General features: G+C 41.2%; 1 protein-coding gene across 5 annotated transcripts in view; it reads left to right on the top strand.

The window, feature by feature from the left end:
• c6h11orf65 (chromosome 6 C11orf65 homolog) overlaps window positions 1-1,424 on the top strand; it is a 63,092-nt gene extending 61,668 nt beyond the window's left edge. For all 5 annotated transcript variants that reach the window (XM_060826696.1, XM_060826695.1, XM_060826694.1 and 2 more), the window contains one exon: window positions 1,319-1,424. In XM_060826696.1, coding sequence (XP_060682679.1) covers window positions 1,319-1,422 — 104 coding nt within the window. In that variant the 3' untranslated portion in view covers window positions 1,423-1,424. The remainder of the gene's footprint in view (window positions 1-1,318) is intronic.
• Window positions 1,425-12,514: the final 11,090 nt, after the last annotated feature.

Here is a 12,514-nt window from a genome sequence, read left to right as displayed (position 1 = left end):
TATATCTCCAGAAGTGGTTCCACTAACATGTTTATGATTCCTTATAGAATTCAGTTGGGAATCCATCTGGCCCCGGTGCTTAGCCACCCTGGTGATGTCTTAGTGCTTCCTGCACTTCCTGTACTGTTAAAGGCACATTCAAAAGGGAAGCCTGCTCTGTACTCATATTGGGGAGGTCCAGACTTTCAAAGAAGGACTGCATTCCCATTGTATTGTGTTCATTCCCATCCGACTGATATAGCTCTTCAAAATATTGAGTCATAGAGATGTACAGCACAGAAAAAGACCCCTTGGTCCAACATGTCCATGCCGATCAGATATCCTAAATTAATTGAACCCCATTTGCCAGAACTTGACCCTTATCCCTCTAATCCCTTCCTAATCATACACCTACCCAGATGCCTTTTAAAGGTTGTAATTGTACCAGCCTCCACCACTTCTTCTGGCAACTCCCATGTGTAAACTGCAGCAACCACCATTACCTTGAGAAGCGACAGTAATTTAAGACAGACCTGTCCCTTCCGAATTACAGGAGATCTTTAACCTGCACAATTCTGTAAACCTAGCATTGATCTTTTTCAATTCACAGGTAATCGTACCAGCCTTCTCCCTCACAGATGTAGTAGATTGGGAGGCATTTCTCCTCCTGGCCAAATAAGCCAGATATCTACCAGGCTTATCTCTGAATTCAAACAATCTTTGTTTGGCTAAGGAGACCTCTTTGTTAGCCACTTGTGTGTGTATTGAGTTGAGAGCAACCTGGAGAGATGTGACCCACTGAAACTTAACCAATGAAGGCCTGTTATAATATGTTTTCTCAGCTACCTTCAGTCGGGCCTCCAGCATCCCTTGCTGCTCCTCCCTCTGCCTTTTCCTAGTCGTCAAATATGAAATGATCAGACCTTGTAAATATGCCTTAGTGGCCTCCCAAAGAATTGCCGGATTACTAGTTGTACCTGAATTAAAATTCCAAAAGGTTGAAAGCTCTCTTTTAATATATTCAATAAATTTACTATCCCCTAACAAAAATGAATCCATGCGCCAGTCTCGTGCTTTCATTCCACTACCCTTAGCTTTAATATCTAAATATACTGGTGCATGATCCAAAACAGCTATATTCCCAATTTTACATGCCAATATTCTGTCCAAATCATCAGTTGGCATAAAAAACATATCAATTCGCATATGACATTTGTGTGGGTTGGAATAAAATGTGAAGTCTCTGTAACCCTCGGAAGTTGATATGTTCAAATAAAGACACTTTGTGGCAAGCATTCATGATCAAGACATTAAATTCTGTTTCACAATTCGTCCACAGGCTCAAGATCCCACTTTGTGGAAAATGATCTCTACAAACAAGTTAGATTATGTGTAATGAATACCTACGCAGCTATGCAGGATGCTGCACAATATACTATTTAACCAAGAACAAATAAATTTTATGATCATCAAAAAATGGTGTAAGCACAAATGTATCATCAGATCAAAAAATAGGTAAAAATGTAGATATTGCCTTTGCTGAAAATTGATAAACTGTTGTGATGCTGAAAATGTATGTGTTATCCTTTATTAAATGGTCTTGTGGAATTTGTTCATGGATAACTTTTTTCAACAGTAGTAGTATCAAAAACACAATCTATTATAATGTTTCATTACAGCCTTATATTCTTGTAGAATATACATTTGATAGTATATTTGCATAACAATAAAGATAATGTATTAATTTATCTGGAACTGGAGTCAAAATCCATGGATTTTTATTAAGCATTCCATTTACCTTTAGTTTGTGAGTGGATTCAAAAAACGACTTGTCCTATTATCATACAATTCTGGTCATGTGGGTACTCTCAGTATTGATTTATAGTGGTCATATTAATTGTTGTATTGAGCTTAAGGCTTACATTGAATCATGGAATACCTTTGACAAAAGTAACTTATAATATTCATACAAATATAATTGTAATGTTCTTCACCTGGCAAACTGCGTTTGCAAAACGAATATTCAGTTTCCAAATGTTAGAAATATGCAGGGGATGATTCACTTGGACACATGCTATTTATTCTTTCATGGGACCTAGTTTCATTGGCAAGGCCAGTGTGGGATATGGTAAATTAATGTTACTTCTGCAATTCTCAATTATTAGCTAAAAGCGTATGCAAGAAAGAAATGGGACTGTAAGACAGACAGTTAAAGTCAATATGCCTGTATAAATAGTAGGTCTAAATATCTGTTTCCCACTTTTACAGAAACACAGGAATAAACCCCAATTAAAAGGGCTTAGTGATAAGATGCTGTGAAAAGGCAAGGATGTGCCCACAGCAGGATGAGGTCAAATGGCTTTGTGAACAGGAATGAGCATTTTTTTCACAGACAAGACCAGATAAGACACAAGATAAGCAGGAGTAATGGGTACCGGTCTTAGGGAAGTGGAGGATGTAAACGGGGGGGAAACAATGAAATAAGAAAAAAAAATTGTGGGAACTAAATTATATAAATATCGAGTATTTGTTGAATTCAGTGTGTTTTGTCCCTACTTTGTGGACATCACACCCACTTGCAAGTGTGAAATAAAGGGCACTACTGATTCAGATCTTGTCTCAAACTGAAATTATTGCAAGTGAGTGAGCTTTGTTTCTCACAATTGGTGCCCAACGTGGGGCTGTCCGGGATGTTCTTCCATCGCCGGGGGGGAGTGGCTGGCCCTGGACACTGGGAAGACGCGTCCCGTTCCCCATTGAGGAGCGGTCTTGTGTCCCGGTTTGGTCCGCTCCCTTGGGCGACTGGTACTAATCCCACGAGACATCTGAATCAGACGGTGACAGGCGGTCGATAGAATATACAGCGGAAAGGGGCCAGGCAACTCTGTGCACAGACCAAGGTAAGAAAATTGACTTTTGAGTATTGCCTTGGTGGCCAAGATTGAGTTTTAGTAGTTAATAAAGGACTAACGAAGGAACTCAATATGGGTTGTGCCGTGGGTAAGGAAGAAGCCTCCGGGGAAACAGACAAAGAACAAAGCAATGGAAATGGAGGCGGGGTCCCTTACAACATACCTCCAGAAAGTCCGTTGGGCAGGATGTTGTGGAATTGGAAAAATCACTTTCGTACAAGGAAAGAAAATGATTAAATATTGTTGCTTTGTATGGACTAAGGAATCCATTCTTCATCCCGCGGTCTTCTGGCCAAAGTACAGGTTGGACGAAGATTGGGTTTGTAAATATCTGAATTTATATGTCAATGTGTGAGAGAGAGAGAGAGAGAACGAAAAGAGCTGTACAGCTGATTGAAAGTTTAACCCTTTGTGATTTGGTTTAAATGCACATTTGTTTGTTGGTGATTGAATGTTTGAGTTTTATTCCCTGGAGCTTGAGTTCCAGGACTGTTTTGAATCTGATTTTTTATTATGGAAACTTAACATGATTTCTTTTAAGGTTAAGGATTCTATAGAGATTATGGAAATAAATGATAACTCCTGTTCTTTTTACAGGTCATGACTGCCTTACTATCAGTTTCTAACTAATCTCTTTTATCCTTACATAAAAGCGATTTATGGAGGACAGTTGAAGTTTCAGTAGTAAAAACGAAAACTCCTATGGCTAATATCTGTGACCTTGGATTCAGCCATTTTTCATGCATTAGAAGTTTTTTTTTAACTTGAATAGACAAATTCTTTTAACGCAGCTCTGATTATTTCACGACCTATAGTATTGTAATTGAGCAATGATTGGTCAGGACTACTTAAAACTAATTTTGGATTTAAATTAAGAGACTAAAACTGGGTGATTACAGTGGATTTCAAAATTGGGAACTGTATGCATTTTACATTTTAAATATTAAATACTGAATAAATGAACGTAAATGTATAAATATATTTACAATTTAGGAACAGGCTTTAAAGTTAGTCAAGCATGAATTGATGAATTGGTGTTTGAAGTTATGGGGAGCTAGAAATATTGCAATATTTCTTAAAAGAAAGAAAAAGGGGAAGAACGTAATGACTTGTCCCCTTCGGGAGGTACCAATAGGGGACAAAGATATTGGGTTTGTGTGTGCCCCCCTCACCAGTGGGGAGGTCAGAACATTTAAAAAGGAAATGCGGTCCTGGTTGAGGATCCGGTAGGATTGTCTGAACAAATTGATCAATTTTTGGGGCCCGGTCTGGATACGTGGGCTGAGTTAATGTCTATTTTGAATATACTATTTACTGGCGAAGAAAGGGGACTTATATGGGGATGCTGGACAGGGAGAGATGAAGTTTCCCCTCAGAGACCCCCAGTGGGGAAATCAAAACCCGGAGCATAGAGCAGAAATGAGGGAATTGAAAGACCTGATTCTAAAAGGAATAAGAGAGGCAGTTCTGAAGTCGCAGAATCTGACTAAAGCCTTTGAAGTTAGTCAGGAGAAAGATGAGACTCCTTCAGCTTTCTTGCAGAGATTAAGAGACTCAACGCGGAAATATTCTGGAATGAAACCTAAGGACCCAGTGGCACAGGGTCTTTTGAAAGTACATTTTGTGACAAAGGCATGGCCAGACATACAGAGAAAGATACAGAAGATAGAAGGGTGGAGCGAAAAACCATTAGATGAATTGTTAAGAGAGGCACAGAAAGTGTTTGTAAAGAGAGAGGATGAGAGACAGAAACAGAAGATAAAAATGATGGTAGCTACGGTTGATGCGGTAGTTAAGAAAAGAATGAAACCAATAGTGAGCAACTGGAGCAGTGGGTGACAGCATGTAGGGCAGAGAGGAAAGGGGAGAGAGAGAGGACAAGGAGGAGCATTTGATAGAGGGTTTCAGCGACAGGGGCAGAGATGGGGGTCTCCACAGGCAGGATGCTATTATTGTGGAAAGATAGGGCATTTTAGGCGGGAGTGTCCTGATCTACAAAGGGGAGAAAGGGCAATTCCGCTTATGAATTTTGATAACGAACAGGGGTGTCAGGGGTTCCTGCCCTCAGGGACCCACCAGGAATCCTTGATAAACTTGAAGGTGGGACCCTGTAGGGAAGAGGTAGTCTTCCTAGTAGATACGGGGGGCAGCACGGTCATCGCTGAATTTTAAACCAAAGAAAGTAGACATGTCGACACGGTCAATTACTGTTTCTGGGGTGAAAGGGGAGGGATTTACTGTCTCAGTATTTGAACCTATGATGTTAGAAGGTCCTAAGGACAGGGTCACAGGGGAAGTGTTGTATATCCCCAATATAGGAAATAACTTACTAGGGAGAGACTTAAGTATCCACTAAGGACTGGAGATTGGAATGCAGGAAAAAGAATTAGTTGTACAAATGGCAATGTTGACAGAGGATATGGAGAGAGAGAGATAGACCCTATTGTATGGGCTAGGGAAGGGAATCGTGGAGGACTACAGATCCCTCCCCTTGAAGTAAATTTAAAAAGGGACGGGGACATTGTCTGTGAGTGACAATATCCCATTTCCATGGAGAGTAAACGAGGACTGCAGCCAGTAATTGAGGGACTGATTAGAGATTAAGTAAGATCCCTCATGACCACAAATGGTTTAGTGTGATAGATTTAAAGGATGCCTTTTGGGCTTGTCCCTTGAATGGCTTGCCTTTGAATGGGAAGACCCCAAGACAGGACGGAAACAGCAATACCTGTGGACTGTGCTTCCCCCAGGGGTTTACAGAATCCCCGAATTTATTTGGACAGATGTTGAACAAAATGATGATGCGAGAGATTATGGCTGTCCTACACCAAGGCAGCCATTGGGGAGTACAAGCAATGTGTGATTTAGTTCTTAGGGAATATGGATGTAAAGGAATATATACAATTGCTAAACAAATATGTGAGGGATGTATAATCTGCAGAAAGGTAAATAAAAAAGTCTTGAGAAAACAGACCCTGGGAGGAAGAGACCCAGGATTGAGACCCTTCCAGAGTATACAAGTAGATTATACTGAGTTACCCAGGGTAGGGAGACTAAAATATATGTTGGTCATAGTAGATCATTTATCCAGTTGGGTTGAGGCATACCCCCTAGCTACTGCCACTGCAAGTGGGGTATCTAAAACAATATTGGAAACACTCAAACGACAGCTCTCTAAATTGATAATAGAAACTAGACTCCCTTGGACCAAATGTTTACCTATAGCTCTTTTGCAAGTATGAACAGCCCCAAGGAAAGATTTGGGACTATCCCCCTATGAAATTTTATTTGTATTACCTTATCTGGGAACGAATGGAGAATTGCTAATTCCCGAAACTAAAGATTTGTTCTTAAAGAAGTATATACTGGGCTTGTCCTCCTATTTGTCTTTCCTCAGGAAACAGAGTTTATTGGCACAGACTCCACCCCTAGAATTCACCGTTCATCCCATCCAGCCGGGAGATTGGGTCTTAGTAAAATCATGGACAGAGACTAAATTGCAGCCGGACTGGGAAGGGCCGTATCAGGCTCTTTTGACTACCAAAACAGCAATAAGGACGGTGGAGAAAGGCTGGACTCACTACACTCGGATCAAAGGGCCAGTGGAATCTCCAGTTGAGGAAGAAGTCTGGACAGCCGAATCAACGCCAGACCCACGGAAACTCAGACTAAAGAGACTTTGAGTAACTGATTATACAGTGGCGACGCGAGCGTGGGGATTATTTCTGTAGGATTGCATATTAAGTCGTTTTGTGCTTCAGCATGATGTTTAAAGTATTGGGAATGCTTAGAGTTATGATGTTAGCCCTCTTAGTATTGGAATTTTGTCAAAGATCATTTTCATATGTATTATTAATGGTTCCTGAGTCTGATAATCCACAAGTAATAGACGCTGATGCATGCAGCTTAGTAAATTGTGGGGATGTAGATAATCAGAGACAGTACCACAGCTCAGAGATACATCTTAAGTCCTCTGGGGATGGCCTTGGGGATGGTACTTGGTATAATAGTTACGTTACAGTACACCGGACCCCCTTTCAACCAGCTCGCGATTGTTATGATAAAAAGTGTAACCCAATATACCTGACAATAAAGAAAACCACATGGCACGAAGCAATTTTAGGAGGGGGCACCTATGAGATACAATTAAATGAAACATTTGGGATAGAAATGAAAGCACATGGGAAACATTTTGTGGGCTGTTGTTTTTTAATTAGTGTAGGACAGGGAAAATGGGCGGAATTACTGGATAATGAGATACAACCTTTCACCCCTCCCACTGATCCTAACGTAGTAAAAATTATAGAGTTAAAGGACTTGAAACAGACAATTGAAATAGAAACTGGGTACGGGGATGCAAATGCCTGGATTGAATGGGTAAAGTATACTGTAAAAAGTCTGAACAAAAGCAATTGCTATGCATGTGCCTCCAGTAGGCCAGTGGCCCAGGTGGTTCCCTTTCCGCTCGGGTGGAAGTGAGACAGGAAGGGCATGAAATGTATGATAGCCCTGTATCAGGATGAGACTGCATGGAATGATAGGAATTGTACCTCCCTATCTTTGATGTTCCGTCCCTTGGAGAAGAAAGATGTACAAGTTCCCCCCACATTTTCCGCCGCAGTTGGAAATCACACGTCGTGTGTGCGTAGATGAGGTACAAGTCGGTCTAGAGATTGGGGGAGCTGAAATTGTGTACAGAGATTAAAAATGTTACCAACACGGAGAAAGGAGGGAACTACTCAGCATTAAAGGTTCACCGAGCGGATATGTGGTGGTACTGTGGAGGCAAAATATTGAGACCCACCCTACCTCTGGATTGGCAAGGGATATGTGCAATTGTACAATTGGCAATTCCATTTACCCTGGCATTTGAGAAGGAAAAGATAGTAGGGAAAAAGGGAAGGGGTAAGAGATCACTGTTAGACACTTCTTTTGATGACAGGATTTATCTCGATTCTATAGGAGTCCCTAGGGGGGTACCTGATGAGTTCAAGGCTCGTAACCAGATTGCAGCAGGCTTTGAGTCAGCTCTCTTTTGGTGGGTAACAATTAATAAAAATGTAGATTGGATAAATTACATTTTCTATAATCAACAGCGATTTATAAATTATACAAGAGATGCGGTTAAAGGAATATCAGAACAGCTTGATGCGACAAGTAGGATGGCATGGGAAAACAGAATGGCTCTTGATATGATTTTAGCAGAAAAAGGGTGTGTGTGTGATGTTAGGAGGAAGCTGTTGTACCTTTATTCCTGTGGGTTCAATTACTCGGGCCTTAAGGGGATTGACTACCTTAGCAGAGGAACTGGCTGAGAATTCAGGAGTAGACACATCTCTCATGGGATGGCTTGAATCCTGGTTTGGAAGATGGAAGGGGGTGGTGGTTTCCATCCTTACTTCCCTGATAGTAGTAGTCGGGGTATTGGTAGCCATTGGCTGTTGTATCATGCCCTGCATACGTGGGCTCACCCAAAGACTGATTGAGACAGCCTTAATGAAACAGATGCCCTTAAAAGGAAATCAGACAGAAGAACTTTATCAACTAAATAATGAGGAGATGAGTGAGATCAAGATGGATGAAATTTCTGGAGTGATGCTTGCGAATTTCGGGGGCAATGCTTAAAAGAAAAATGCAGAAGATAACAAATGGTAAAGAAAGAAAAAGGGGAAATTGTGTGATATGGTAAATTAATGTTACTTCTGCAATTCTCAATTATTAGCTAAAAGCGTATGCAAGAAAGAAATAGGACTATAAGACAGACAGTTAAAGTCAATATGCCTGTATAAACAATAGGTATAAACATCTGTTTCCCACTTTTACAGAAACACAGGAACAAACCCCAATTAAAAGGGCTTAGTGATAAGATGCTGTGAAAAGGCAAGGAGGTGCCCACAGCAGGATGAGGTCAAATGGCCTTGAGAACAGGAATGAGTATTTTCTTTCACAGACAAGACCGGATAAGACACGAGATAAACGGGAGTAATGGGTACCGGTCTTAGGGAAGTGGAGGATGTAAACAGGGGGGGAAACAATGAAATAAGAAAAAAAAAATGTGGGAACCAAATTATATAAATATCGAGTATTTGTTGAATTCAGTGTGTGTTTTGTCCCTACCTTGTGGACGTCACACCCACTTGCAAGTGTGAAATAAAGGGCACTACTGATTCAGATCTTGTCTTGGACTGAAATTATTGCAGTGAGTGAGCTTTGTTTCTCACACCAGCATTTGTTGTCATTTCTCTGTTATTTCACAGGAGTTTCAGAATTAATCACATTGCTGTTGCTCTGGAGTCACACAGAGGCTAGACCATGTAAAGACGGCAAATTTCATTTCCAAAAGGGGCTTTAGTGAACGAGATTAATTTTTACAACAATTGATGACAGCTTCATGGTCATGTTATTGAGGCTAGCTTTCAATTCCAAATTAGTAATTAACTTAATTCAAATAGTTGAACTCATTATCTCAAAGCATGAGCCTGGACATCTGATCCCTAAATCAGTGATATTAGTACTCCAGCGCTAACATTCTTGGTGCTATCAGCTTTTTTATCCCATGGGTCACAGATTCTCACCTAACTCTTCTTCTTTTTAAGACCTAAAAACACTAGCCCAGCTGACATGTGGTATATTAAACAAATTACTTATGCTGAGGGACAGTTACAAATTGAAACTGAAAAAAGGTGAACTTGAACTAACTACCTCCCCACCCCACCTCACTGAACTGCAAGGGGTACCTTATCATCCAATCACTTACCTTCTATTGATTTAACCTTGTTAGAATTTTGTTTGCAACTCAAATTCCTTCCTCCCCACTATTAGATGTTGGCTTTTGGGGATTAAACAAAACTATAAAGTTTTAAAATTAATTGTTAAGGCATTATCTAGACAGCAAGATGATATTTATGTTTCTGCACAAGATCCTGTTTTGCATGGAGAATATAATCTTTAATATTATCAGCTTTTGCTAATAGCTTGCCATAAAAATTTTGGATCATTCCCAATTCCCTTTTGTGTATGGAAGGATGAATAGTATAAAAGCTGCCATGTTGTTTGTGACATAAACATGGACATTCAAATACACTCAGGATGTAGATAATTCCAAGTATTTTGCAACCTTTCCACAGAATTGTTTATACCACATGGGTCATAAAGCTGCTCATACTATCAGTCAGTTCCTGGACACACATGGGGTTGATCTTAACTGTGACAGCTTAAAACTGGTGACAGTGAGTTGACAGTCTGTTTACATTTATCTGAATTAGTACTTTCATTGAAGTTTAGGAAAATAAAATATCAGGAGAAATGTAAAACAAGCTGCCAACTTCCTACCATCCATTTTGACTATCAAAGAAAGGAAAGATTTTACTTGTGGTATTTTTATTTCAGAATTTACTAAGTTTCTATATTAAACATACAAGTGTATAGAATATTTTACGATTATACTTGCATTCTAAACCTATTTTGACTTTATGGCTGTACTTTCATTCTATATCTGAAAGAGTCATAGAGTCACAGATGTACTCATGTATGGAAACAGACCCTTCAGTCCAACTTGACCATGCCAACCAGATATCCCAACCCAATCTAGTCTTACCTGGCCCATATCCCTCCAAACTCTTCCTATTCATATACCCATCCAAATGCCTTTTAAATGTTGCAATTGTACTAGCCTCCACCACTTCCTTGAAGTTCAGAGTCAAGATTAGAGTGGTGCTGGAAAAGCACAGCATGCCAGGCAGCATCTGAGGAGCAGGAAAATTGAAGTTTCGGGAAAAAGCACTTCATCCAAAATTCCTGATGAAGGGCTTTTGTCCGAAACGTCGATTTTCCTGCTCCACAGATGCTGCCTGGCATGCTGTGCTTTTCCAGCACCACTCTAATCTTGGCCCAATTCCTCTGGCAGCTCATTCCATATACGTACCACCCTCTGTGTGAAAACGTTGCCCCTTAGGTCTCTTTTATATCTTTTCCCTCTCACCCTAAAGTATGCTCTCTAGTTCTGGATTCCCCCACCTCAAGGAACAGACTTTGTCTAGTTATCCTATCCATGCCCCTCATAATTTTATAAACTTATATAAGACGACCCCTCGGCCACCGATACTCCAGGGAAAACAGCCCCGTCTGTTCAGCCTTTCCCTATAGCTGAAATCCTCCAATCCTGGCAACATCCTTGTAAATCTTTTCTGAACCCCTTTCAAGTTTCACAACATCTTTCCAATAGTAAGGAGATCAGTATTGCACGCAATACTCCAACAGTGGCCTAACCAATGTCCTGTACAGACGCAACATGACCTCCCAACTCCTGGACTCAATACTCTGACCAAAAAAGGAAAGCATACCAAACACCTTCTTCACTATCCTATCTACCTGCAACTCCACTTTCAAGGAGCTACGAACCTGCACTCCAAGGTCTCTTTGTTCAGCAACACTCCCTAGGACCTTATCATGAAGTGTATAAGTCCTGCTAAGATTTGCTTTCCCAAAATGCAGCACCTCACATTTATCTGAATTAAACTCCACCTGCCACTTCTCAGCCCATTGACCCATCTGGTCAGGATCCCATTGTAATCTGAGGTAACCTCCTTCGTTGTCCACTACACCTCCAATTTTGGTATCATCTGCAAACTTACTAACTATACCTCTTCTGTTCACATCCAAATCTTATATAAACGATGAAAAGTAGAGGACCCAGCACCGATCCTTGTGGCACTCCACTGGTCACAGGCCTCCAGTCTGAAAAACAACCCTCCACCGCCACCCTCTGTCTTCTACCTTTCAACCAGTTCTGTATCCAAATGGCTAGTTCTCCTTGTATTCATGAGATCTAACCTTGCTAACCAGTCTCCCACGTGGAACCTTGTCAAATGCCTTACTGAAGTCCATATAGATCACGTCTACCGCACTGCCCTCATCAATCCTCTTTGTTACTTCTTCAAAAGACTCAATCAAATTCGTGAGACGTGATTTCTCACACACAAAGCCATGTTGACTATCCCTAATCAGCTGCAAATGTGTTGCTGGTCAAAGCACAGCAGGTTAGGCAGCATCCCAGGAATAGAGAATTCGACGTTTCGAGCATAAGCCCTTCATCAGGAATAAGAGAGAGAGCCAAGCAGGCTGAGATAAAAGGTAGGGAGGAGGGACTAGGGGGAGGGGCGATGGAGGTGGGATAGGTGGAAGGAGGTCAAGGTGAGGGTGATAGGCCGGAGTGGGGTGGGGGCGGAGAGGTCAGGAAGAGGATTGCAGGTTAGGAGGGCGGTGCTGAGTTGAGGGAACCGACTGAGACAAGGTGGGGGGAGGGGAAATGAGGAAGCTGGAGAAATCTGAATTCATCGGATTTGTTGTAGGTACAGGTTGTCCTGGTTGGGTCCAAATTTTGTTGGTTGGAATGTAGTTCGGAGTCCGTGTGGGATCAGTCGGTTCCGTAGGCAGGTGCTGAGGAAGGAGATGTGGCTGTGGTAACGAGTCTGTTTGAGAACGTGGCTGAAGAGCTTCTGTGCAGAGGAGATGACCTGGGGGGTGCAGTGAGAGAGGGATTCACTGAAATCCTTGTAGAGGGAGGAAGAGAAGATTTTTATCCCTAATCAGTCCTTGTCTTTCCAAATACATGTTCATCCTGT

The sequence above is a fragment of the Hemiscyllium ocellatum genome, chromosome 6 (genome assembly GCF_020745735.1).
Source record: "Hemiscyllium ocellatum isolate sHemOce1 chromosome 6, sHemOce1.pat.X.cur, whole genome shotgun sequence".
Lineage (NCBI taxonomy): Eukaryota > Metazoa > Chordata > Chondrichthyes > Orectolobiformes > Hemiscylliidae > Hemiscyllium > Hemiscyllium ocellatum.
This window is presented reverse-complemented; position numbering and strand designations above follow the sequence as displayed.